General features: G+C 43.5%; 1 protein-coding gene across 6 annotated transcripts in view; it reads right to left on the reverse strand.

Moving 5' to 3' along the window:
- clcnk (chloride channel K) overlaps positions 1-15296 on the reverse strand; it is a 64350-nt gene extending 49054 nt beyond the window's left edge. For all 6 annotated transcript variants that reach the window (XR_009442739.1, XM_059638064.1, XM_059638062.1 and 3 more), the window contains exons 1-2: positions 15102-15296; positions 3671-3799 (exon numbers count right to left, since the gene is read on the reverse strand). Coding sequence is in view for 5 of the 6 variants with exons in the window: in XM_059638064.1 (XP_059494047.1) it covers positions 3671-3799; positions 15102-15222 (250 nt within the window). In the remaining variant the exon portion in view is untranslated. The remainder of the gene's footprint in view (positions 1-3670; positions 3800-15101) is intronic.
- Between the last annotated feature and the right edge of the window lie 8851 nt (positions 15297-24147).

A 24147-nucleotide genomic window follows, 5' to 3' on the forward strand; every position in this document is an offset into this window, starting at 1 on the left:
GTTTCCACTGCTCATATCAACCCGTGGCAATATCTGATTTCAAACAGACAATTTGGAGAAATTACTGTTTGATCAATTCCACTTAAATGACATAGTCAGTCTTATGGTGGAACTGAATCTGTTAAAACTGTGTTGAAATTCATCTGGTCAAAAACTGAGAGACTGTTGCGGCACTCAATTATTTCAGGAAATACCGAGCAGTAATTAATGTGAAGAATTGCAAAGACAAGACAAGGACAGAAGGTAGAGGAACAGGAAAGGGACACATAGTTTTAATTATTTACTAAACATGTACACTCTTTACAACTAATGGAACAGCATTATTTGATTTTACTCAAACAGAAACAAAGATTCTAAGACATAATATTCCTCATTATCAATATTACTTAAAATGCTTTTCAATCAACTTGCGCAGAGATGTTATAAAAAACCATTAGAGAAAGGGGGATTTGAACCCAGATCTCCAGGATCAAAGACAGGGGCACTACCACTGCACTACAAAGATGCACTTTTAATATGCCTACTATTCAGGAATGTTATGATACACCTCTGGATCAGAGGTAGGAACATTACCACTGCACCACAAGATCCCGTTCTTAGTGGTGCTACTGAAACTGTAAATAGCAGAGGATGGTTTTGATCCATCAGCCTCTGGGCTAGGTACGCTCCTTTGCACCACTCTGGGAACTAAAATCACAAACCAGTCAACCCACCAATCTGGATGATTGACAAGATTCAAATCCAGATATTCAGAACATTGCCTGGGTCTCTGGATTAATAGCCTAACAATAATACCACTCAGCCATTACATCCCAATCATTTTCAACTTTAACATACGAATAGAAATTGTCAACACATGGGATCTTGGACACTGCCCTTAGCAGTCAGATAATCTAAATCAATACTACTTTTTAAATAACGATTTATCATGAATGTGCTCGCTCTTATGTTTAGCTATAAATTATTCTTGTCGGAGACATGAATAGAAAAGATTTGGAGGGATATGGGCAAAGTGCAGGCAGGTGGGACGAGTTTACCTTAGGATTATGGTTGGCATGGGCTGGTTGGACCGAGGGGTCTGTTTCCATACCGTTTGACTCCATGAAACATCCTCACTGGTGTTTGAAGGCAAAACTATGCAGATGGGAAATGCTAGAGTTTCAAACCTCAATCTGTGCTGCCAATTCATCTCAAGGAGGAGATGCCCAATTGACCACAGTCTCCCTGGTGTAGAGAAAGAGAAATATGTCCATTCAGCCCTGATCACTGGGAACTGCTGCTGGACAGTGTACATGATTTAATGATGGATAAAGAACAGTGAGCTTAGCTATGATGCCCTGTACACCAACTTCTTTGGTTAACACGAAGATTTCCAATTGGATGTAAGTGCCAGTGCTGTAAAAAGTGTGGACCTCTGGTATCAGTGATAATGGGAACTGCAGATGCTGGAGAATCCAAGATAATAAAATGCGAGGCTGGATGAACACAGCAGGCCAAGCAGCATCTCAGGAGCACAAAAGCTGACATTTCAGGCCGAGACCCTTCATCAGAGAGGGGGATGGGGAGAGGGAACTGGAATAAATAGGGAGAGAGGGGGAGGGCGAAGATGGAGAGTAAAGAAGATAGGTAGAGAGAGTATAGGTGGGGAGGTGGGGAGGGGATAGGCCAGTCCAGGGAAGACGGACAGGTCAAGGAGGTGGGATGAGGTTAGTAGGTAGGAGATGGGGGTGCGGCTTGGGGTGGGAGGAAGGGATGGGTGGGAGGAAGAACAGGTTAGGGAAGCAGAGACAGGTTGGACTGGTTTTGGGATGCAGTGGGTGGCGGGGAAGAGCTGGGCTGGTTGTGTGGTGCAGTGGGGGGAGGGGGCGAACTGGGCTGGTTTAGGGATGCGGTGGGGGAAGGGGAGATTTTGAAGCTCGAGAAGTCCACATTGATACCATTAGGCTGCAGGGTTCCCAAGCAGAATATGAGTTGCTGTTCCTGCAACCTTCGGGTGGCATCATTGTGGCACTGCAGGAGGCCCATGATGGACATGTCATCTAAAGAATGGGAGGGGGAGTGGAAATGGTTTGCGACTGGGAGGTGCAGTTGTTTATTGCGAACCAAGCGGAGGTGTTCTGCAAAGTGGTCCCCAAGCCTCCGCTTGGTTTCCCCAATGTAGAGGTAGCCACACCGGGTACAGTGGATGCAGTATACCACATTGGCAGATGTGCAGGTGAACCTCTGCTTAATATGGAAAGTCATCTTGGGGCCTGGGATAGGGGAGAGGGAGGAGGTGTGGGGGCAAGTGTAGCACTTCCTGCGGTTGCAGGGGAAGGTGCCGGGTGTGGTGGGGTTGGAGGGCAGTGTGGAGCGAACAAGGGAGTCACGGAGAGAGTGGTCTCTCCGGAAAGCAGACAGGGGTGGGGATGGAAAAATTTCTTGGGTGGTGGGGTCGGATTGTAGATGGCGGAAGTGTCAGAGGATGATGCGTTGTATCCGGAGGTTGGTGGAGTGGTATGTGAGAACGAGGGGGATCCTCTTGGGGCGGTTGTGGCGGGGGCGGGGTGTGAGGGATGTGTTGCGGGAAATGCGGGAGACACGGTCAAGGGCGTTCTCGATCACTGTGGGGGGAAAGTTGTGGCCCTTGAAGAACTTGGACATCTGGGATGTGCGGGAGTGGAATGTCTTATCGTGGGAGCAGATGCGGCGGAGGCGGCGGAATTGGGAATAGGGGATGGAATGTTTGCCGGAGGGTGGGTGGGTGGAGGTGTATTCTAGGTAGCTGTGGGAGTCAGTGGGCTTGAAATGGACATCAGTTACAAGCTGGTTGCCTGAGATGGAGACTGAGAGGTCCAGGAAGGTGAGGGATGTGTTGGAGATGGCCCAGGTGAAGTTGAGGTTGGGGCGGAAGGTGTTGGTGAAGTGGATGAACTGTTCGAGCTCCTCTGGGGAGCAAGAGGCAGCGCCGATACAGTCATCAATGTACCGGAGGAAGATGTGGGGTTTGGGGCCTGTGTAGGTGCGGAAGAGGGACTGTTCCACGTAACCTACAAAGAGGCAGGCATAGCTTGGGCCCATGCGGGTGCCCATAGCCACCCCCTTTGTCTATAGGAAGTGGGAGGAATCGAAAGAGAAGTTGTTGAGGGTGAGGACGAGTTCGGCTAGGCGGATGAGGGCATCGGTGGAGGGGCACTGGTCGGCCCTGCGGGACAGGAAGAAGCGGAGGGCCTTGAGGCCATCTGCATGCGGAATACAGGTGTATAGGGACTGGACGTCCATGGTGAAAATGAGGTGTTGGGGGCCAGGGAATTGGAAGTTCTGGAGGAGGTGGAGGGCATGGGTGGACCTTCCTCCAGAAATTGATTGTAACCACAAGCAAGTAACTGTGTGGGATTGTAAGAAAGCCAAAACAAATTGTCCACCTTATAATCGGTCACTTAACTGGGGTCCTTAGTTTTGGGTGGTCAGGACACATGCCAGGTACATCTAACATGCTATGTGTACTTGCAGCCAAGTGAGAATTAAAGCTTAAAAAAGGATGGCTGTCTGTCTCACAGATACAACAGCATCTTGCTGATCAATATGTGAATAATTTACAGCTTTGCCTGCCACAAGGAACATGGAATGATATAGCATTGGCAACAAAGGTACAGCAAAACTGAGAACATAAACACTTGTCTTTGCTTACCTCTGAGAAGTTTGACCACTGTGAAGTCCAGTGCAAAACTAATGAGAGCCATCAACACGCCGAGAATGAAGAGAAAATACCAGTCATCTCCAATCTGGAAGAGCTGGCGTTTGACAAATCCCAAACATCCTGCAAGACACAACAAATGAAGCATGAAAATGATTGTTAATAAGTTCATACAAGAGTTTGCCAAGATCGAGACTGCTAGGTTTATCATTAACCTGTTTTTTGTAGTAATAGTAACAGTGGCGTTATCAGTTCGCACTCTTATTATAGCACAAATCAGACAGCTACCTCTGGAATCCACATGTGTGCATTTAAACAAGGAAGATAGAAAGTTACTGTCAGGTCTGCCTTGCTCCTTGACATGTTTAAATATACTGGTATCTTGCTGTTACATAAAGCATTAAAACTAATGAAATCACCCTCGTGTTAACTGCTAGATACCTTTTCAACACTAATAAAATTCTGTCTCCCTGCTATAGAAAGGATGGTGTGAAACTCGAAAGGGTTCAGAAAAGATTTACAAGGATTGTTGCCAGGGTTGGAGGATTTGAGCTATGCGGAGAGGCTGAATAGGCTGGGGCTATTTTCCCTGGAACGTCGGAGCCTGCGGGGTGATCTTATAGCGGTTTACCAAATCATGAGGGGTATGGATGGGGTAAACAGCCGAGGTCATTTCCCCAGGGTGAGGGAATCCAAAACTAGAGGGCATAGGTTTAAGGTGAGAAGGGGAAGATTTAAAATGGGCCTCAGGGACGATGATTTCGCTCAGAGGGTGGTACGTGAATGGAATGAGCTGCCAGAGGAAGTGGTGGAGGCTGGTAAAATTACAACATTTAAGAGACATCTGAATGGGTACGTGAATAGGAAGAGTTTAGCGGGAGTGATAATGGGAACTGCAGATGCTGGAGAATCCAAGATAATAAAGTGTGAAGCTGGATGAACACAGCAGGCCAAGGAGCATCTCAGGATCACAAAAGCTGACGTTTCGGGCCTAGACCCTTCATCAGAGAGGGGGATGGGGTGAGGATTCTGGAATAAATATGGAGAGAGGGGGAGGCGGACCGAAGATGGAGAGAAAAGAAGATACGTGGAGAGGAGAGTATAGGTGGGGAGGTAGGGAGGGGATAGGTCAGTCCAGGGAAGATGGACAGGTCAAGGAGGTGGGATGAGGTTAGTAGGTAGGAAATGGAGGTGCGGCTTGGGGTGGGAGGAAGGGATGGGTGAGAGGAAGAACAGGTTAGGGAGGCAGAGACAGGCTGGGCTAGTTTTGGGATGCAGTGGGGGGAGGGGAAGAGCTGAGCTGGTTGTGTGGTGCAGTGGGGGGAGGGGACGAACTAGGCTGGTTTTGGGACGCGGTGGGGGAAGGGAAGATTTTGAAGCTGGTGAAGTCCACATTGATACCATTAGGCTGCTGGGTTCCCAAGCGGAATATGAGTTGCTGTTCCTGCAACCTTCGGGTGACATCATTGTGGCACTGCAGGAGGCCCATGATGGACATGTCATCTAAAGAATGGGAGGGGGAGTTGAAATGGTTTGCGACTGGGAGATGCAGTTGTTTATTGCGAACCGGGGGGAGGTGTTCTGCAAGGCAGGCCCCAAGCCTCCACTTGGTTTCCCCAATGTAGAGGAAGCCACACCAGGTCCAATGGATACAGTATACCATATTGGCAGATGTGCAGGTGAACCTCTGCTTAATATGGAAAGTCAATCCAACCCCACCACCCAAGACATTTTCCCATCCCCACCCCTGTCTGCTTTCCAGAGAGACCACTCTCTCTGTGACCCCCTTGTTAGCTCCACACTGCCCTCCAACCCCACCACACCCGGCACCTTCCCCTGCAACCGCAGGAAATGCTACACTTGCCCCCACACTTCCTCCCTCACCCCTATCCCAGGCCCCAAGAAGAGACTAGCTGAACTCGTCCTCACCCTCAACAACATCTCTTTCGATTCCTCCCACTTCCTACAGACAAAGTGGGTGGCCATGGGCACCTGCATGGGCCCCAGCTATGCCTGCCTCTTTGTAGGTTACTTGGAACAGTCCCTCTTCCGCACCTACACAGGCCCCAAACCCCACATCTTCCTCCGTTACATTGATGACTGTATCGGCGCTGCCTCTTGCTCCCCAGAGGAGCTCGAACAGTTCATCCACTTCACTAACACCTTCCACCCCAACCTTCAGTTCACCTGGGCCATCTCCAGCACATCCCTCACCTTCCTGGATCTCTCAGGCTCCATCTCAGGCAACCAGCTTGTAACTGATGTCCATTTCCAGCCCACCGACTCCCACAGCCACCTAGAATACACCTCCTCCCACCCACCCTCCTACATAAATTCCATCCTCTATTCCCAATTCCTCCGCCTCCTCTGCATCTGCTCCTATGATGAGTCATTCCACTCCCGCACATCCCAGATGTCCAAGTTCTTCAAGGACCACAACTTTCCCCCCACAGTGGTCGAGAACGCCCTTGACCGTGTCTCCCGCATTTCCCGCAACACATCCCTCACACTCCGACCCCACCACAACTGCCTTAAGAGGATCACCCTCGTTCTCACACACCACCCCACCAACCTCCGGATACAACGCATCATCATCCGACACTTCCGCCATCTACAATCTGACCCCACCACCCAAGACATTTTTCCATCCCCACCCTAGTCTGTATTCCGGAAAGACCACTCTCTCCATGACTCCCTTGTTCGCTCCACACTCCCCTCCAATCCCACCACACCCGGCACCTTCCCCTGCAACCGCAGGAAATGCTACACTTGCCCTCACACCTCCTCCCTCACCGCCATCCCAGGCCCCAAGATGACTTTCCATATTAAGCAGAGGTTCTTCTGCATATCTGCCAATGTGGTATACTGTATCCATTGTACCCGGTGTGGCTACCTCTACATTGGGGAAACCAAGCAGAGACTTGGGGACCGCTTTGCAGAACACCTCCCCTCGGTTCGCAATAAACAACTGCATCTCCCAGTCGCGAACCATTTCAACTCCCCCTCCCATTCTTTAGATGACATGTCCGTCATGGGCCTCCTGCAGTGCCACAATGATGCCAACCTGAAGGTTGCAGGAACAGCAACTCATATTCTGCTTGGGAACCCAGCAGCACAATGGTATCAATGTGGACTTCACCAGCTTCAAAATCTCCCCTTACCCCAAAACCAGCCCAGTTCGTCCCCTCCTCCCACCGCACCGCACAACCAGCCCAGCTCTTCCCCTCCCCCCACTGCATCCCAAAACTAGCCCAGCCTGTCTCTGCCTCCCTAGCCTGTTCTTCCTCTCACCCATCCCTTCCTCCCACCCCAAGCCACACCTCCATTTCCTACCTACTAACCTCATCCCACCTCCTTGACCTGTCCGTCTTCCCTGGACTGACCTATCCCCTCCCTACCTCCCCACCTATACTCTCCTCTCCACGTATCTTCTTTTCTCTCCATCTTCGGTCCGCCTCCCCCTCGCTCTCTATTTATTCCAGAACCCTCACCCCATCCCCCTCTCTGATGAAGGGTCTAGGCCCGGAACGTCAGCTTTTGTGCTCCTGAGATATCGCTTGGCCTGCTGTGTTCATCCAGCTTCACACTTTATTATCTAGAGTTTAGAGGGTTATGGGCCAAATGCTAACAAATGGAACAAGATTAATTTAGGGTATCTGATCAACATGGGCAAGTTGGGCTGAAGGATCTGATTTGGTGCTGCAAATCACTATGACTCTATGACTCGAAAGGCCATTGAAATTAACAGTTTGACTTAATAAATAATGAGCAACCTCTCTGGCACTGAAAATTTTCTTTAACCAGTCTAGAATGTCACTCCTTTAGTTCTAAAATATTGTTGCTGATTTTAATGAAAGCATAATGAATGATAGGTTCATTTGCTCATTACTAAGAGATTAAGAGCTTCCTGTCAGTTCAGCCAGAAAAAGCATTAAATAACTGAGCCTTAAAAACCTGAAGTTCCTTATCCATAATGTTGTCCTAAGCTGGGGAGTGGAAGAATTCACCAGTTTTCCCACTCATGCATATTTATCTGTTTACTGATCCCTAGTGGGAAACTAAATGCATGCTGTTGTTTAAGATAATAGTTCTGAAGAGGTTAATGTTCAGAGATAACACAATGTGAAGCTGGATGAACACAGCAGGCCAAGCAGCATCAGAGGAGCAGGAAAGTTGACGATTCGGGTCAAGACCCTTGCTCAGAAAAATTTTTCTGAAGGAGGGTCTCGACCCGAATCGTCAACTTTCCTGCTCCTCGGATGCTGCTTAGCCTGCTGTGTTCATTCAGTTTCACACTGTGTTATCTCAGATTCTCCAGCATCAGCAGTTCCTACTAGCTCTGTAACTGGTTAATGTTCGTGTTATATTGGCTGTACCCACTCTAATGATATTACCGTAGTCTGAGGTAGACACAAGGAGTCCTATTGTAGCTACTGGAGGGAACAGAATATATCTGTGCCAGCACCCAGAGGTCTGAGAAGTTATAACTCACAAAGTGTAGCTAGACTCAATTAACTTTTTTACCTAATGCCATAATGCAACAAACATTTCTTATCATCCAGGAAGACTGCCTTTTCTGTAGATATTTTATCATGATATATTCAAGACCAGAAATCACTAATTAGGTCCAACACAAAGAAAAGACAAAGGATGAGCAGTAGCAGTTATCGACCTGAAATAACTCTTACCCACTCCCACATACTGATTGAGGTGACAGATACCACAAGGTACCAGGAGCTCTCATCTGAGGTTACAAACCATAACAGCGATGCAGATCTGTGCCCCATCAGGAGGAAGAGAAAGCCCAAACATTCAGAAGAAAGAAAACTTTTCAAGCAAGTGAGCTTACTACTTTAAAAACGTTACAACTTCAAAAAAGACACAGACTGTCAATCGTTGGCTGAAGTGTTATTGCTGATAGAGAGAGAGACAGCAACAATCATGGAATCCAGGAAAAAGGACAGCTCAGCACTCAAAAGGTAAAACTTCACTCAGTAGCTGGTAAGAAGCGATGGGGCAGGAACATGGGCTAGGAAAAAAAAGAGAAAGACCAGCCACACTTTGAAAAATAGCTGTCTTTATGGACAAAGCTCTGTAGGGGGTGTGGGAGGCTCCACGACATAAATTTGGTTAGCCCTGAGAGAAAGGGGGAGTAATTTAATGAGAAACTATGCAAAGACTGGGACGGGAAGACAAGAAAGTGTAAAAGAATGTTCTCATCTCTTACAACAATATCGTAACCATTGACATTAGGCTGCAAGGAGCAGTGAAAGGGCCAGGAAAGAAAATATAGACCAGAATCAGGAAGGCTTCAGAATTTATTTAAGCTGCATTTGAGAAAATTCAAATATGTCTTGTGAGCCTGGCAGAAGAAGAGGAGTCAGGGAAACCAAATATTTAAAAGCACTAAGGCATAGTAATTGACAAAATTAATGCTACAGCTAGAGAAGTTTATTTTAAATTTGTGTTGAAGGAATAACTTGGCATATTAGACTATGAAAGGTATGAAACAGGAAGAAACAGGAGTACTGTATCTTAGCTACAGAAAGTGTGAAAATCCTGGAAGAAGTAGGTCACCACAATTTTGATCATGAAACAAAGTGGAAAAGTCTGGGAATGGGGCAAATCTCAGTAAACAGTACGGAGATACTGTATTACAAAGAAGCTAATTTAAAAATTTTGAAAGCAGTAAATTACTACAGCACGGTACTAAGAGCCCAAATCTATTTTATGTTTGGGCTGTGGAATGAAAGTGAGAAAAATTGCTTTTAACAATGGGAGAACGTACAGCTTGCAGAAAACAAAGCAAGCTATCTGCTATTCCATGTTACAATTTTGGGAACATTGAATCCAGATGATCTGCACAATTTATTGTGGGTTCAGGAGAGATCAATTTAGTAACAAAGCTCTGATTGGTCAGAAGGTTGCAACTTAACGCTGTGTGGCGAATTAAAGCAGAGAAGTAAGGAAGCTTCTAGACATTGCCTGTATCAATCTTTCTCTGTGTCCCCCCTTTCTCTGTAAAGTTGCTTTATTAAAACATTTGAAAGAGCAAAAACTATTTCAGAGACACCGAAAAATAATTTCTAAAACCAAAAGACAGAAAGGAAGAACCCAAATTCTTCCAAACAATGAACCAGTGAAAACAGATTGATTATGTGCTCCTGAGATGCTGCTGGGCCTGCTGTGTTCATCCAGCCTCACATTTTATTATCTTGGAATCTCCAGCATCTGCAGTTCCCGTTATCTCTGATTATGACTTTGCAGATAAATCTGAGGTATTATTGAAGAATCAAAGGGATTTTGAATCCAATCTATTGAATTGTGTTCTCCTGACTATTTTCTTTCCTGTATTCATAATGTTGTGTTTTGTCTGCTTTTTTAAAATTCTTTATGTCTGTGTTTGGGAATTTTAAAAGTGATAAAGTTTAAGTAATGTAAATTCAAAGTAGCGTACTTTTGCGGTTCTTGCTAAAGAGTTTGGCTATAAATGCAGTTTTTTAATGGTCACTGAAGGAATCTGGTTTGGTTTGCATTTATCCTGGATGGCCATCAGTCGGAGGCAAATTGGGAATTTTAGCAACTTAATAAATCTTTACATTGGTGGCCCTCTGGGAATAGTGGGGTTTGATTTCTATCGCATTATCCCAGTGAGTGGTGAAGCTGCCAATAAAAAAACTTAAAGCTTTATTGAAAATATTTACAAAGTAAACACTGAAATCAAACAAGACCCTTGAGAAGTGCAAAGGAAACAGAAAAGAAGTTAAACATTAAATTAGGAAGGGATATGAGACGTCCTTGGAAAGTGGGATTAAGGAGAACCCCAAGGCATGTTGTACTTATATTAGAAGCAAGAGGGTATCTTGGGAAAGGATAGGTCCACTCAAGGATAAAGGAGGGAATTTATGCATGGAACAAGAAGAAGTGGGTGAGGTCTTTAATGAATATCATATTGGTATTCACCATGGAGAAGAGCATGGATGATGGTAAGATTGGAGAGTGGCGTGTTGACATTCTAGAGCATGTTGATATTAAAAAGGAGGAGGTGTTGGGAGTCTTGAAAGTCATTAAGATAGATAAGTACCCAGGGCCTGATGCGATCTATCCCGGGATGCTAAGGGAAGCAAGGGAGGAGATTGCTGTGGCCTTGATAGAGGCCTTTGTATCCTCTTTAGCCACAGGCAAGATCCCAGAGGGCTGGAGAATAGCCAATGTTGCTCCTTTCTTTGAGAAGGGCAACAGGAATAATCCAGGATATTATAGGCTGGTGAGACTTCCATCAGCAGTAGGGAATTTATTGGAGAAAGATTCTTAGGAATAGGATTAATCACATTTGGAGAAAATGGACTTGGTAGGGATAGTCAGCAATGACTCTATGCAGGGAAGGCCTTGTCTCACAAACTTGACTGAATTTTCTGAGGAAGTAGTGAAGATGATTCATGAGGGTAAGATAGTGGACATTGTCTACATAACTTTACTAGACCATTTGACTAAGTCCCTCGTGTTAGGCTGGTCAAGAAGATTAACTCACATGTGATCCATGGTGAGTTGGATACAAACTTCGCTTGGTTACAGAGAGAGAATGTAGCTGCGGAGGGGTATTTTTTTTATTGGAGAGCCATGACCAGTGGTGTTCCACTTGTCTGTTGGTGGAGATGAAGCGTCCTACTCTAGCTTTCAGAGGGAGCAGATATATCAGATAATCAGCTCCCAAAGATCCTAGTAACCTGGCTAAATGAAATTCTATTTATTGCTGTTTTGCAATAAACATTCTTGTTACCAAAGAACAATGTCTCTTCCGCAGATATTCAATAGTGGTGTACACTCTACCACTAATCACTAGATAGACCCAAAACAAAGCAAAAGCAGAGAAGGATTGGTGGCAACAGACTACCTTGTGGACTTACCCAGTACCACTTCCAGCAATGACCACAATTTATGAGGACTGGTCTTCCAGAAATGTGCCAAACATGTCAACATTGACTAAGAGGAGGGCTAGAATCATCATTTCATGTGATCACAGCTTCTATCAACATTAATCATTTGGCCATGTCTACTTGTGTGAGTCACAGCAGGTCAATAAGTGTTCAGAGAATTATGCATCGAAGTTAATCAATTCCATTGAGAGAAGTACAGAAAGCAAAGTTGGCCAGAAATGTAACACAATTAATACAAACAAACTTCATAAATATACCTTCCAACTCTAGAAAATGTATCAGCTATTCCTAACTTTCACTTCGCAGTTTGTGTCCTAGAAAGAAATGTTCTATGTGTCCTACGAGAATTTCTTAATTACCTTGGAATTACTGGAAATATATTATTTTAAGATACATGGGAATTGCTTCCAATCTCACATCTTGCTTGAGGCAAAGTAATTTTGTACTTTTCCATCATGTGAAGTTCATGTACAAAGTACATGTATACAAGATTTGCAAATATTACATCAAACTAAAGAACTAACAAGTAGTACTGCTGCACAATAAGCTTTGTATCTACTGCTCCTTAATAGCTTTAGGCATTGGCAATATTGCACATTGTTCTGTGGCACACATGAGTGTATCTCATGGTATTGCAATCATGGAAATATCATCTGAAAAATGTAACTGGTCATGGCTCAATAACGTAGGTTCTAATATTAGATTTATATTCTGGAGAGCTGGGTCAATTACGTTTAAGCTCAGGGGAGTTTCACTTTATTTGTTTAGAAATTTCAATCTGGTCATTCACCTCCCCAGGGAAGTTATGTACTTTGGACAGAATACACTTGCATGCAAAATGCACAGAGCCTGTTAGAGGGAATAACCTTCTCATCAAATTACTGTTTGAATATTCTGATTATGGCAGTGGTAATATCTGTGCATTTAACACCTTGTTTCCTTTGTTAATATGTTAGTTACTTAAAAAATGCAAAAAAAACTCCCTGGAGCAAGTTGTTTTGCAGAACATTTCTTCGCATTTTTTCCTAATTATATTCCAGTCAGGTTAGTTCATGCTTCAATTCCCTAGAGTTACATCAAGGTCAAAATCATTTCTGTTTTTTTGAGAGTTCCTCTTAAGGTGCTCTCAAAGCAAATTTTTGATTTTTTGAGGGGGTTAATTTTTGGTTTTTAGGTGCCTCTTTTTCATCTTTATTCATGACTTTATTAGATGATGATATCACATTGATATATTACCTGCTGTATCAATATTGATGTATGACATATTTGGACTCACCGCAGAAGCAGAATTGGAAGAATTCACCAATACCCTCAATAATCCTCACTATTTCATTAAACTTCAAGCCACAACACACACAAAGAAACCATTCATTTCTGAGATGCCACAATATTTAAATTGGAAAAGGGCAAGCATAAGTTAGCAGCAAAACTTTTGTAATAACTGACACACTTTTACAAACTAAAGGCCATCTTCCTATACACAGATGAACTGTGTAGCTGAAGATAAACAGTTGCAGTCGCTGCATCGTGAGTAATTCGCAACACATAAGGTATATTGAGATGTAATACCCCATCAATGCAAAAATAAAACTTCTGAATATTAAATAGTCCAATTGACACACTGTTCATTCCATGTATAACAAAGACAACACTTGGGCAGCACAGTGGCTCAGTGGTTAGCACAGCAGCCTCACAGCACCAGGGACCTAGGTTTGATTTTAGCCTTGGGCAACTGGCTGTGCAGAGTTTGCACGTTCTCTCCATGTCTGCATGGGTTTCTTCCAGGTGCTCTGGTTTCCTCCCACAGTCCAAAGATGTGCAGGCTAGGTGGATAGGCCATGCTAAATTGCCTGCAGTGTTCAGGGGTGTGTGGGTTATAGGGGGATGGGTCTGGGTGGGATGCTCCAAGGGTCAGTGTGGATTTGTTGGGCTGAAGAGCCTGTTTCCACACTGTAGGGATTCTATTCTATGCATAATATAGTGATAACACAGTGTGGAGCTGGTGGAACACAGCAGGCCAGGCAGCATCAGAGGAACAGGAAAGTTAATGTTTCGGACCTGGACCCGTCCTCAGAAAAAATTTCTGAAGAAGGGTCCCCACCCGAAACATCAAAATTCCTTGCTCCTCTAATGCTGCCTGGCCTGCTGCATTCCTCCAGCTCCACACTGTGTTATCTCTGACTCCAGCATCTGCAGTTCTTGCTATCTCATGCATTAATATAGTGTGCTTATTGTAGTACAATGACCCAAAGGGAATTAGTATCTTTTAACAATTAAAGGTATGACAATAAGATTTCCTGTTCCTTTTGGGAAAATTAACGTGGTAATGAAATACTCACTCAATTTAAATAACCCTAGGTACACTTCACATAATATCATGAAGTGAAGAAAAGACTTCGTGAAACATAGAAACAGGAGCAGGAGTAAATCCTTCGGGCTTGCTCTGCCATTCATTATGATTATCGCCGATCATCCAACTCAGTATCCTGTTCCCACTTTCACTCCATACCCTTTGACTTCCTTTAGCCCTAATAATTATGACTATTTCCTTCTTGAAAACATTCAATGCTTTGCCCTCAACTACTTTCTGTGGCAGAGGATTCCACAGGCTCACCACTCTCTGCGTGAAGAACTCTCTCCTCACCTCAGTCCTAAACGGCCTACCCCATATCTTTAGACTGTAACCCTTGGTTCTGGACTCCTTGGTCATTGGCAACATCCTTCGCCTCTGTCTAGTTCCTGTTAGAATTTTACAGGTTTCTATGAGAATCCCCTTCATCCTTCTAATCTCGAGCAAATATAGTACAAACCAATCCATTTTCTCTTCATCAGTCGGTATCAGTCTGCCATCAATTGCCAGCAACTGGCCTGATAAATCTTGCTTGCACTCCCTCCAAATCCAGAACAAGAAAGATTATTTCTCTTTCTGCAATGTTGATACAATGAATTTAAGTATCCTTTGGCTGTTGTGCTGCACTAAGTTCTCCCAGTGATCGCTGACTATGGAAGCCCAACAACATATCTAATTCTGATAGTCAGTCAGCATTTTTAAGCTTGCTGGCCAGTAAAAATAATCAAAGGAATTGAAACAATTATTGTTCCAGCAGTCATGCAATAATATTCATGACATTAATGTCTCAGTGTATATCAGAATGGCAAGAGAACGTAAACTTTGAACTAGTTTAGGAATTAATAATATACTGTTATGGAGCTGGGAATTACAAATGTTGCTTCCTTGAGTAGACCAGACCAGTTTGCTGGCAATAAGAACCAGTGATGCTCTGTGCTTGCTAACTGAGCTTATTCCTCAAGTTTAAATACACGCCACATGTAACAAATTGCCATAAATCCACTGAATAAGGAAGGTTTATTTGTTGTGTAAATATTTAAAATTCTATTACGCCACATTCATCAGTTATAATACCTGGTGACAAAGCTAGACATAACTCTAAAGCTAGAAAGTTATTCTGTAGGCTAATCTTACTAACCTGTCACATTCTTCCTGGTTTTGGGCCAAGGTCTCTGCGGCTTTGGCTGTAGAAGGGTCCTTTCTTCTGTTCCCAGAGTGGGAGCATTCTCTTGTTTCCGTGCTTCACTCATTGCAGACATAAGGCACCACCAGAAATCTGTGCCATTCACCACGCACTCTCACTGTCCCTTGCTAAGTGTCCCCAGCCGCCAGGTGTACCTGAACCAGCAGTTTGCTGCAAACCCGGTCTAAACAGGATCAAAGCACTTCCCCCCTACCCCCCACAGACACAACACATACACACATACACACACACACACACACACACACATACACTTAACATGCATAACATTTACAGTTACAACCTGCCTGCCCTTGGAAATCTCTTTGTGAGAATCAATAGCTTTTACAGAAGGACTTGAGCAAAAGGAGGTGTTTGAAACCTACCAGCTGGACAATGTCATCTTCGCTTACCACTGAGGATGTGTTCCTTTTACCCCTACAATGTTGTCATTTATTAAATCTTAACTCCTGCCCCTTTTTCACTACTTAGGAACTATTGATGAAATTTTTTTTTTCCTGCGTGCTATGATGTATTTCTTTCTGAAACATTAGAAGGAACGCAATGAAGCCATTTAACCCTTTGACCTTGTTCTGCTGGTCAATGAGATCATGACAGGTCAATTTCTTGACTCCATCTAACTGCCTTTTGGGCCATGTCCCTTGATGCTCTGAACTAACAATAATTATTGATCTCAGTTTTCCAAATTTCCATTGATCTTGAGAGAGCACGTTTGAAAGTTTTACTACCATTTGTGTGTTGGAGTGATTCTTACTTTAGCTCCTGAATTACAAGGCTCTGATTTTAAGAATGTGCTGTACCAGTACACTTAACTTGACACGTAAAATTAGCCATCATATCAATGGGGTTTAAATGAAAATGTAAAGGTGACATCAACCGTGAAAGAAACTGCACCCGATCACAAGAAGGTGATAATGTGCAGTAGCCTGCATCTTCTGGATTCCCCAAAATAGGAGATAATATATTTCTATATATACTCCACTTAATGAGGAGGTCCTGTGCTGCAATAAATCATGCAACTGTTGGTCATCTCTGAAGACTAAGTCAGCAGGAGGTGTGTTTGGATCCATCTCATATCAGACCATTTGGATCAGCTGGAGAGGCAGTTAGAGTCACAGAGGAGCATTCAGGAGATACAGAGTGCGATGGTTAGTAGCTTTAGAGAGGTGGTTGCACTGCCGGTTCAGTCAAATAGATGGGTGACTGTCAGAACGGGTAGCAAGGTAATTGAGGGGTCTCCTCTGGCTATCCCGCTCACAACCTTTAGGGTGAAGGGTAAGGCTGGCAAAAATAGGGAAAAATGGATAAATAAAGATATTGAGGCCCTGGTCAAGAATAAGAAAGAGTCATATATTAGGTATAGACCATTGGGATCAAGTGAATCTCTTGAAGAGTATAAGGGGTGCAGGGGCATTCTTAAGAAGCAAATCAGAAGGGCATAAAGGGGATAGAATAGAATAGAAATTTATTGTCTCGTGAATTTTTACATAAAAAAATACAGTGTAAAGTTTTATAAGTTATCAATTTTAATGACAGAAGTCATACATAATAATAATAAAAAAGTAAAATTAAGACAAAGTTCATCACATTCAGTTAACGGCTCCTGGGTGCAGGAACAGCGGATTAAGGAATGATGGGATACCCTGAAGATGCAGCCAAGACAAGAACGGCACGCTGGGCCAGGAGGAGCCTCCTGCTCCCCATCCAACATTCCTCCAGACCCCACTGTTGCTGGTCTACCATCCGTCCTTTTCACCGCTTCTTCCGCTCCTTCAGACGCCACGCCCTAACTGTGGACCTGGACCATCAGCCCAACCTGCAGGTCCGGGCCGAGGAATTCAGGCCAGGACCTGCTCTTCACTCGATGGGAAACCCTGGGTGTGTCCAGTCTGTCCTGGCATTGCTGCTGTTGCATAATATGAGATTGAGGAGAATGTAAAGAGATTCCACAAGTACATAATAAACAAAACAGCAATTAGGGAGACAATAGGACCCCTTAAAGATCAATGAGGCCATCCATGTGTGGAGCCACAGGAGAAGGAAGAGATACTAAACGAATATTTTGTGTCAGTTTTTACTGTGAAGAAAGAAGTGGAGGCTAGGAAACTCTGGGAAATAAATATTGGTATCTTAAAAATGGTTCACATTACGGAAGAAGAAGTGCCGGGGGTCTTAAAATAACATAAAGGTGGATAAATCTCCATGTCATGATCAAGTGTATCCAAGGACATTGTGGAAAGTTAGGGAAGAAATTGCGGCAGTCCTAGCAGAGGTATGCTTGTCACCTACAGCCATGGGTCACGTATTGGAGGATTGAAGGGTGGGTAATGTTGTGCCATTACTTAAGAAAGGCTGTAAGGAGAAGCCTGAGAACTGTAGACCCATGTGTGCAACACCAATGGTGGGTAGGTTCTTGGAGGGAATTCTGAGACATAGGATTTACATACATTTGGAGAGGCAAGGACCAATTAGGGACAGTCAGCATGGCTTAGTGCATGGGAAATTGTGTCTTATAAACTTTAATTTAGTGTCATGTCTGGCACAACATCGTAGGCCAAAGAGTCCATTCCTGTGCTGCACTGTTTTATGTTCTATTTTCTTTCTGCTCTGTTCGGTTTCTTTATTGAGGGGGGGAAAAGGGCTTCGGCGTGAATGAGGCCGTAGGGTTTCCACACAACAACCCAATATCTAGCCTCAATCGCCCCGATAGCATGTGCCTGATTTTTCATGAGACAGATTAAGCTCAGAGTCGGACCCCCACCTGTACAGTCAAAAAGTCAGTCCTGATTAAAAGGCATGCTAACATGAAAACCATGGACGCACACAAGGATGGCGAGAAATAACTGTCACTCCTTTGTTGTTACATCTCATTCCATTGGACACTATTTACTGCATTTCAGTGCCTCGTATCAGTTGAGGTTAAGTATATTCAACGGAGGGTATTGACAGAATGGTCACTTGAGCATATGTAAAGAGACACTTGCTGATACAGGATTGGAGTGGAGCCAGGATATATATTCCTGGTATGTTTCAGTCTGTGAATATATCTATTCCCAGTAAAGACTAGTTCTGGTTTCTTCCTTTAGCAACTGGCTTTCAGGAGTATAACCTTTCTAACTGAAGGAAATGCTGTATCACTTGATCTTTTGACCTTCTCATTTCCAATACTTTTAGATTATTATCTATTCATCAAATCAAATACCCTAGACTTTGCTCAGGACTAGTTAGCCTTGTCTGATGAAGGGCAAGTAACAAAACTGGGCAATTTCCTGACAACTGGGTGAGGTAGGTGGATTCAAGGATGGTCATGTTGTGATTAACCTTACAGCATGTTGTGTAATGGATAACCTACATGCTTATTGTGACAACACCAGCTGCAATTTCATTTGAGGGGCTGACAACACCAGCTGACAATTGCTTAAACCTGTATTGATGTTGTGCTGTACAAAGCCTCCATAATGCAGAGTTTCGAAACATTTCCAGTGAACTCAAAACTAGTCACCAAAATCCAGTTCTGACGACATCAATGTCAGTTGCACCCGCTCCACAGCATACAACTCACCCTGTTCAACTCTGCTCCCCGTTTCAGCATTTCTATTTACCCTGTCCACAGCAATCCCTGGCACCAGGTGACAGGATGAGATGGGTGCCTAGAACAGATATTCTCAAAAGCGGCACTTAAACTGGAATTGAAACCAAGGCCGAATGACAAATGACTTGTGTGCCTGATTTGTGGAATTCCCATAACAGCATAACACCATAGAGGTCATACAGTGTGGAAGCAGGCCCTTTGACCCATCGAGTCTGCACTGACCCTCCAAAGAGCATCCCTCTCATATCCATCCCTGTAACCCTGCATTTCCAGTGGCTAATCCACCTAACATCCACATCCCTGGATACTATGGAACAATTTAGCATGGCCAATCTGCTCAACCTGCACATCTTTGGACTGTGAGGGGGAAACCACATTGCCCGGAGGAAACCCCCATAGTCACAGGGCGAATGTGCAAACTCCACACAATTCCCTGGGGGTGGAATCGATCCCAGATCCCAGGTCCTGGAAATCTGAGTGCTGGAAATCTGAAACAGGGAATGGCAGAGAATCTCAGCAGGTCATACCTCATCTGGGAAGACAAAAACAGGCTTAACGTTCTGAAAAAGAAGCATACTGGATATGAAATGTTATCTCTCTCTCTACAGATGCTACCAGGTATGCTGAGTTTCTCCAACATTCTCTGTGCTTGTTGCAGAATTCCTGTCTTTTATTTAAAGATATAGTCTGAGAATTGTAATTACAATGAGCAAATCAAAAGCTGTAAAGATACTTAAGAACACCATAAAACTTTGTAATATCAAACTGGGGAAACACTGCCACTGACATCATAATGGTGTCACTCCTTATCAGACTGAATCTAAGATGGCAAAGTTGCAGTGTTTGGCTGCTAAAGCCAAGCAACTCATCTGTCTTCCTCATCTGACTTCGAATATAGCATGTAAGTCCATATGCTCAGTGTTGGGCACTTTATTGATCAGCACGAAAACACACCTGAGACCTAACTTTCGATTCAATAGGGAACTTATGTTTTTTATTAAATAACTGCTCCCTCAGCACAGCTCTTTTCCACACCTCGCAATTTCCCTTCTGATGTGTTCTCACAACCATCTTCGGTTTTGTTTCAAAGTTCAGGTGCATTCCTGTTGCATTCTCACATACAGGGTCTCAGTGTTTTACAGGCCAGTGGGCAAAAGGCAGGAAGGGCTATTAAGGAAAAGCAGTCTTGAAAGACAGAAGTATAACAGAAGAGGTCTTTAGGAGGTCTTTGAAACAAGGAGCAAAGTAACACGGCTTTTGTAGAAGGATTCAAAGGAGGTGACAGTATGTCTGGATTTTGACAAGGTCATTGGTTCTGCAAGCAATCCATTCTCAGTGGTCAAGAATATGAGGGACCCTCTGCTCACAGGCAAACTGGATCCTCACTGATGTGTAACTTAATATCTGGAATGAAAGAAGGACAATTAATAATTAAACTATTTAAAATGCAAATTGAACAAGAACGTGCACTGCATTGTGTAGCTGGTCTGACCGCACTGAGAGAATTTTCACATTAACACCAAATGCAGCATTTTTTCTGGCCTGTGTGATACGACAATGTAGACCAGAGTGGCACTGGGGTTTTGATGAGAGTTAAATGGAGCTGAGAACCATAATCAACATTATTGCAAACTAAATCATAGAAATAGAACAATACAGCGCAGAACAGGCCCTTTGGCCCTCAATGTTGCGCTGAGCTGTGAACTAATCTAAGCCCCTCCCCCTACACTATCCCATCATTATCCATATGCTTATCCAAGGCCTGTTTAAATGCCCCTAATGTGGCTGAGTTAACTACATTGGCAGGCAGGGCGTTCCACGCAATCAATGGCAGTTTCTTGAAAACAGCAATAAATTTGCATCAGCGATCACACCCACCATTCTGGGTAAATTTGGGATATTTGTCAGGACTTTAGTGGTCTCCCCTCCAAATTGGGAAAACAAGAAATTTAAAAACTGAGGCCAAGCCCACTGACAGGTTTAAAAATGGAAAGCTGAGAGAGAGCGAGTAGGATTTTGCCAGACTTGTTGAATTCTGCAGCATAGCTACAAGCTATTTTATTAAAGCCAAGTCTCACAATGCACTGTTAAGAGAAATTATGGTAATGCAATAGTGCAGCTAAATTAAATCTTCAGAAAAGCACTGCTGGCACCACGTTGTATGAACTAATTGGACTCTTGGTCACAATAACATAGATTTGTTGCCACCATCCTCTTTTTAGATTGAGATCTACAGGGCTGCTTTATCTAATATGGCAGAGGAGAACCACTAAGTAGTCTATTGAGGAGAGACTGCAGGCTGACGCAAGTTGTAGTAATTGCATGTAAGTAATCAGATATATGGCATATTGGTATGATAGACATTTTTCCAAAGATTCTGGAGAGGCGTAAATGTTCGGTATGTCTCTTTTGAGATCCAAAGTGGTTCTTTTACCACCTAAGGTCAGATGACATCATCATTTTTGGCAGAGCTCATTGTAGATTTCAACATTAACCCCATCAGAACACATTACACTAGTGTGTGGCAGATTTAATATTTTGTAAAACCCCACCATTCATAAGGAATGCTGTTGCACTTTGGTTAGTCTAGCTTTGCAAAGGTTACAGCTAGGTTACGAACATTGGACTAACGAATGTTCGTATTTACAAACACAATCCCATACAGGGTGTGTAAATTAAAAGACTTGACATATGAACATTTCCTCTACTTACAAATGACTGCTTAACAATGTCCAGTTTTGTGCTTGGACATACGTACATATTAACTCACAAGCAGATTCAAGAACAGAACCTATTTGCAATGCAGGAACTGCCTATACATTAACTAATTTATTAGATATTAAGGAACTGTGTACAATGTTACATGCATATTTTTATTTTCCTGAAACCATGATCATTTTCCCTCCAACTCTCCCAATCATGTCTCCTCTTACATCATCAATGTGGGGCAGTCCCGGACCTTAACCCTAACAAGATGAATACTACACCTCCTCCTCCCAGATCTTCCTCCATATTTGCTACATTTATATTTGCATGCTATTCCCACCTCCGCCCCAAGACTCAGACACAATAAACTCAATCCATCAGAAGGTCACTTCCAGATAGTGCTCATTTCAGGCCAGAAAGGTCAGTTGTACCTCGCTGAATTCTTATGTCTTGACTTGGATGGACTTCATTCAGACTTGTAGTATTTGTTATTTTGTTAATTTCTGGGTCAATGTCTAGCTCATCCATCGGTAAGACTGATTGTCATCTTTATAATAGAAATAAGATCCCTCCCATTTCTCTATATAGTGTGTATTAAGTAGAATGTCTCTCGAATGTAACATCTCTGGACAATCACTCCACCCCGACTTGGTATCTTACCTATACCTCTTCCACCAACCTGATATGGTACCTCCTGTTATAGAAAGCTGGAAGTTTCACTCTCAAACATTTCTTTTCTAGTAGATGTTGGATGCCCAAGTCAGCCTCTCATTTAATCCCATTTACCCAAACCCAAGGAACGGATACTCAAGATAGACCCACCTACTTCCTTCTGAAATCTATGAAGTCACCATATCATTTGCTAGGACATCTTGTTTAATCTTTACTCAGAAAGTTGTTTGACATAGGGGACATGAGAAAGAATGTTATCAGTATTAGGAATGGTTTGTTTCAAAGCCTGTATTAGAGATATGTTATTGGAAAAGGTTTGAGGTCTATGTTGAACTATGTTTATCAACCCAGCAGGCCATTATGGAAATTCTCCTGGTGGGAGAAAGAAAAAATTATTTCAGTTGTATTCAATAAAGTCCTTAAGCTTTCATTAAGTTAATGAACAATGATTTCTTCCATTCACTATTAACCCACGTTCACTGACCTACATTGGCTCCAGTCAAACAATAGCTTGATTTTAAATTTTCAGTCTGGGTTCCAACTTTCTCTGTAACCTCTTCGATCCCCACAACCCACCGATATATCTCAATCCTCTAATTCTGGTCTTTTGGCACTGCAATTTTAATCACTCCATCATTAGTGGCCACGCCTCCAGTTGCCAAATTCCTTAGCTCTGAAGTCATGTCCCTAACTCCTTTTGCCTCTTTGTCTCAGTGTCCTTGTTTTCCCTAAAATTTGCATCCTTCACCATGCTATTGGCCACCTGTCCTCATACAATATCTCCTTATATGGCTCAGGACCAGAGTTTTATTTTGTAATGTTCTTGTGAAAATCATTGGGACTTTTTATTATGCTGAAGGTGCTATATAAATATGAGGCATTGCTGGAGTATTAGAACCGCATATAATTGGCCATCTCAATAGATTAAAGAAGCTTTCTCCAGTGACTCACACTCCACTTGTTATAAAAATTATATTTTAGATTTATTTCATACCCTCTCCACTATCCAGAAGTCAATATAGTCCGAGCTTGAGGTCACCAGTCACGAGTTATGCTAAGGTCCTACTTTACAGCTTAATAACCAGGTGGCTCTTCCTTTTTTAAAAAAATCCTTATAATAAACTCCACAAATTTGTTTGACTTCAACTTTCAGTATTTCTTGTTTCTGTAATCATGTCAACCATTATGGTGTCAATAAAGGCAACAAGTGCGAATCTTAACACTCTATCATTAGGTAGCATTATTGTGACAAATTATTTCCAAAAGTTAGCAATCATTGTGGGTGGAAAGTCAGGGTTAGTACATCTACGTGGGCGTGGATACCATTAAAATGGCAAATGCCTCAGCAATATCATTGATTGAGGTCAAATGAAAAGAATTGAAATGAGTTGGTAAAATAAGCTACCAATTCACAGCCACTCATTTTTCATAAAAGCAACATACTATGGATGCCCGTTATCTGTGACCAAGCCTCCGGGAGTCCATGTCATGCAAAAGATGCGTGCAGTTTCTCTACCGTCGTCCCCATGTTTGACAGATGAGCGCTTTGAATTGGCATCCACAATGACGAAGAACATCAAGCCCATGAAAGGACCTGAACAGTCGATGTCCAGGGTTTACCCAGCCATTCCCACAAACGAGGGGCAGCTGCTGTAATTTCCGTCCATGTTGGCACTCTTGGCAGTGCCCCACCAACACATCTACGTCTGTTTCAAAACCTGGCCACCAGACATAACTTCTTGCCAACATCTCCGTTTTGTAAACCCCTGGATGACCCTGGTGCTGTCCCGCCAGTATCTGATGGCAACCTTTCCTTGGGATAATCGGTGTTGCTCACCGCAATAATTTGCCATCCTCTACTGTGACCTGGCCTCTCCGGGCCAAAAAACTATTTCACTTCTGGTTGTGATGGCCCTTTGGACCTGTCTTTCACAAAACCAACATATTGTGGGTGGTGAAAATCTGAACTAAAAAGAGAAAATGTTGAAGACACTCAGCAGGTCTGGCAGCATC

The sequence above is a fragment of the Stegostoma tigrinum genome, chromosome 28 (genome assembly GCF_030684315.1).
Source record: "Stegostoma tigrinum isolate sSteTig4 chromosome 28, sSteTig4.hap1, whole genome shotgun sequence".
Classification (NCBI taxonomy): Eukaryota; Metazoa; Chordata; class Chondrichthyes; order Orectolobiformes; family Stegostomatidae; genus Stegostoma; species Stegostoma tigrinum.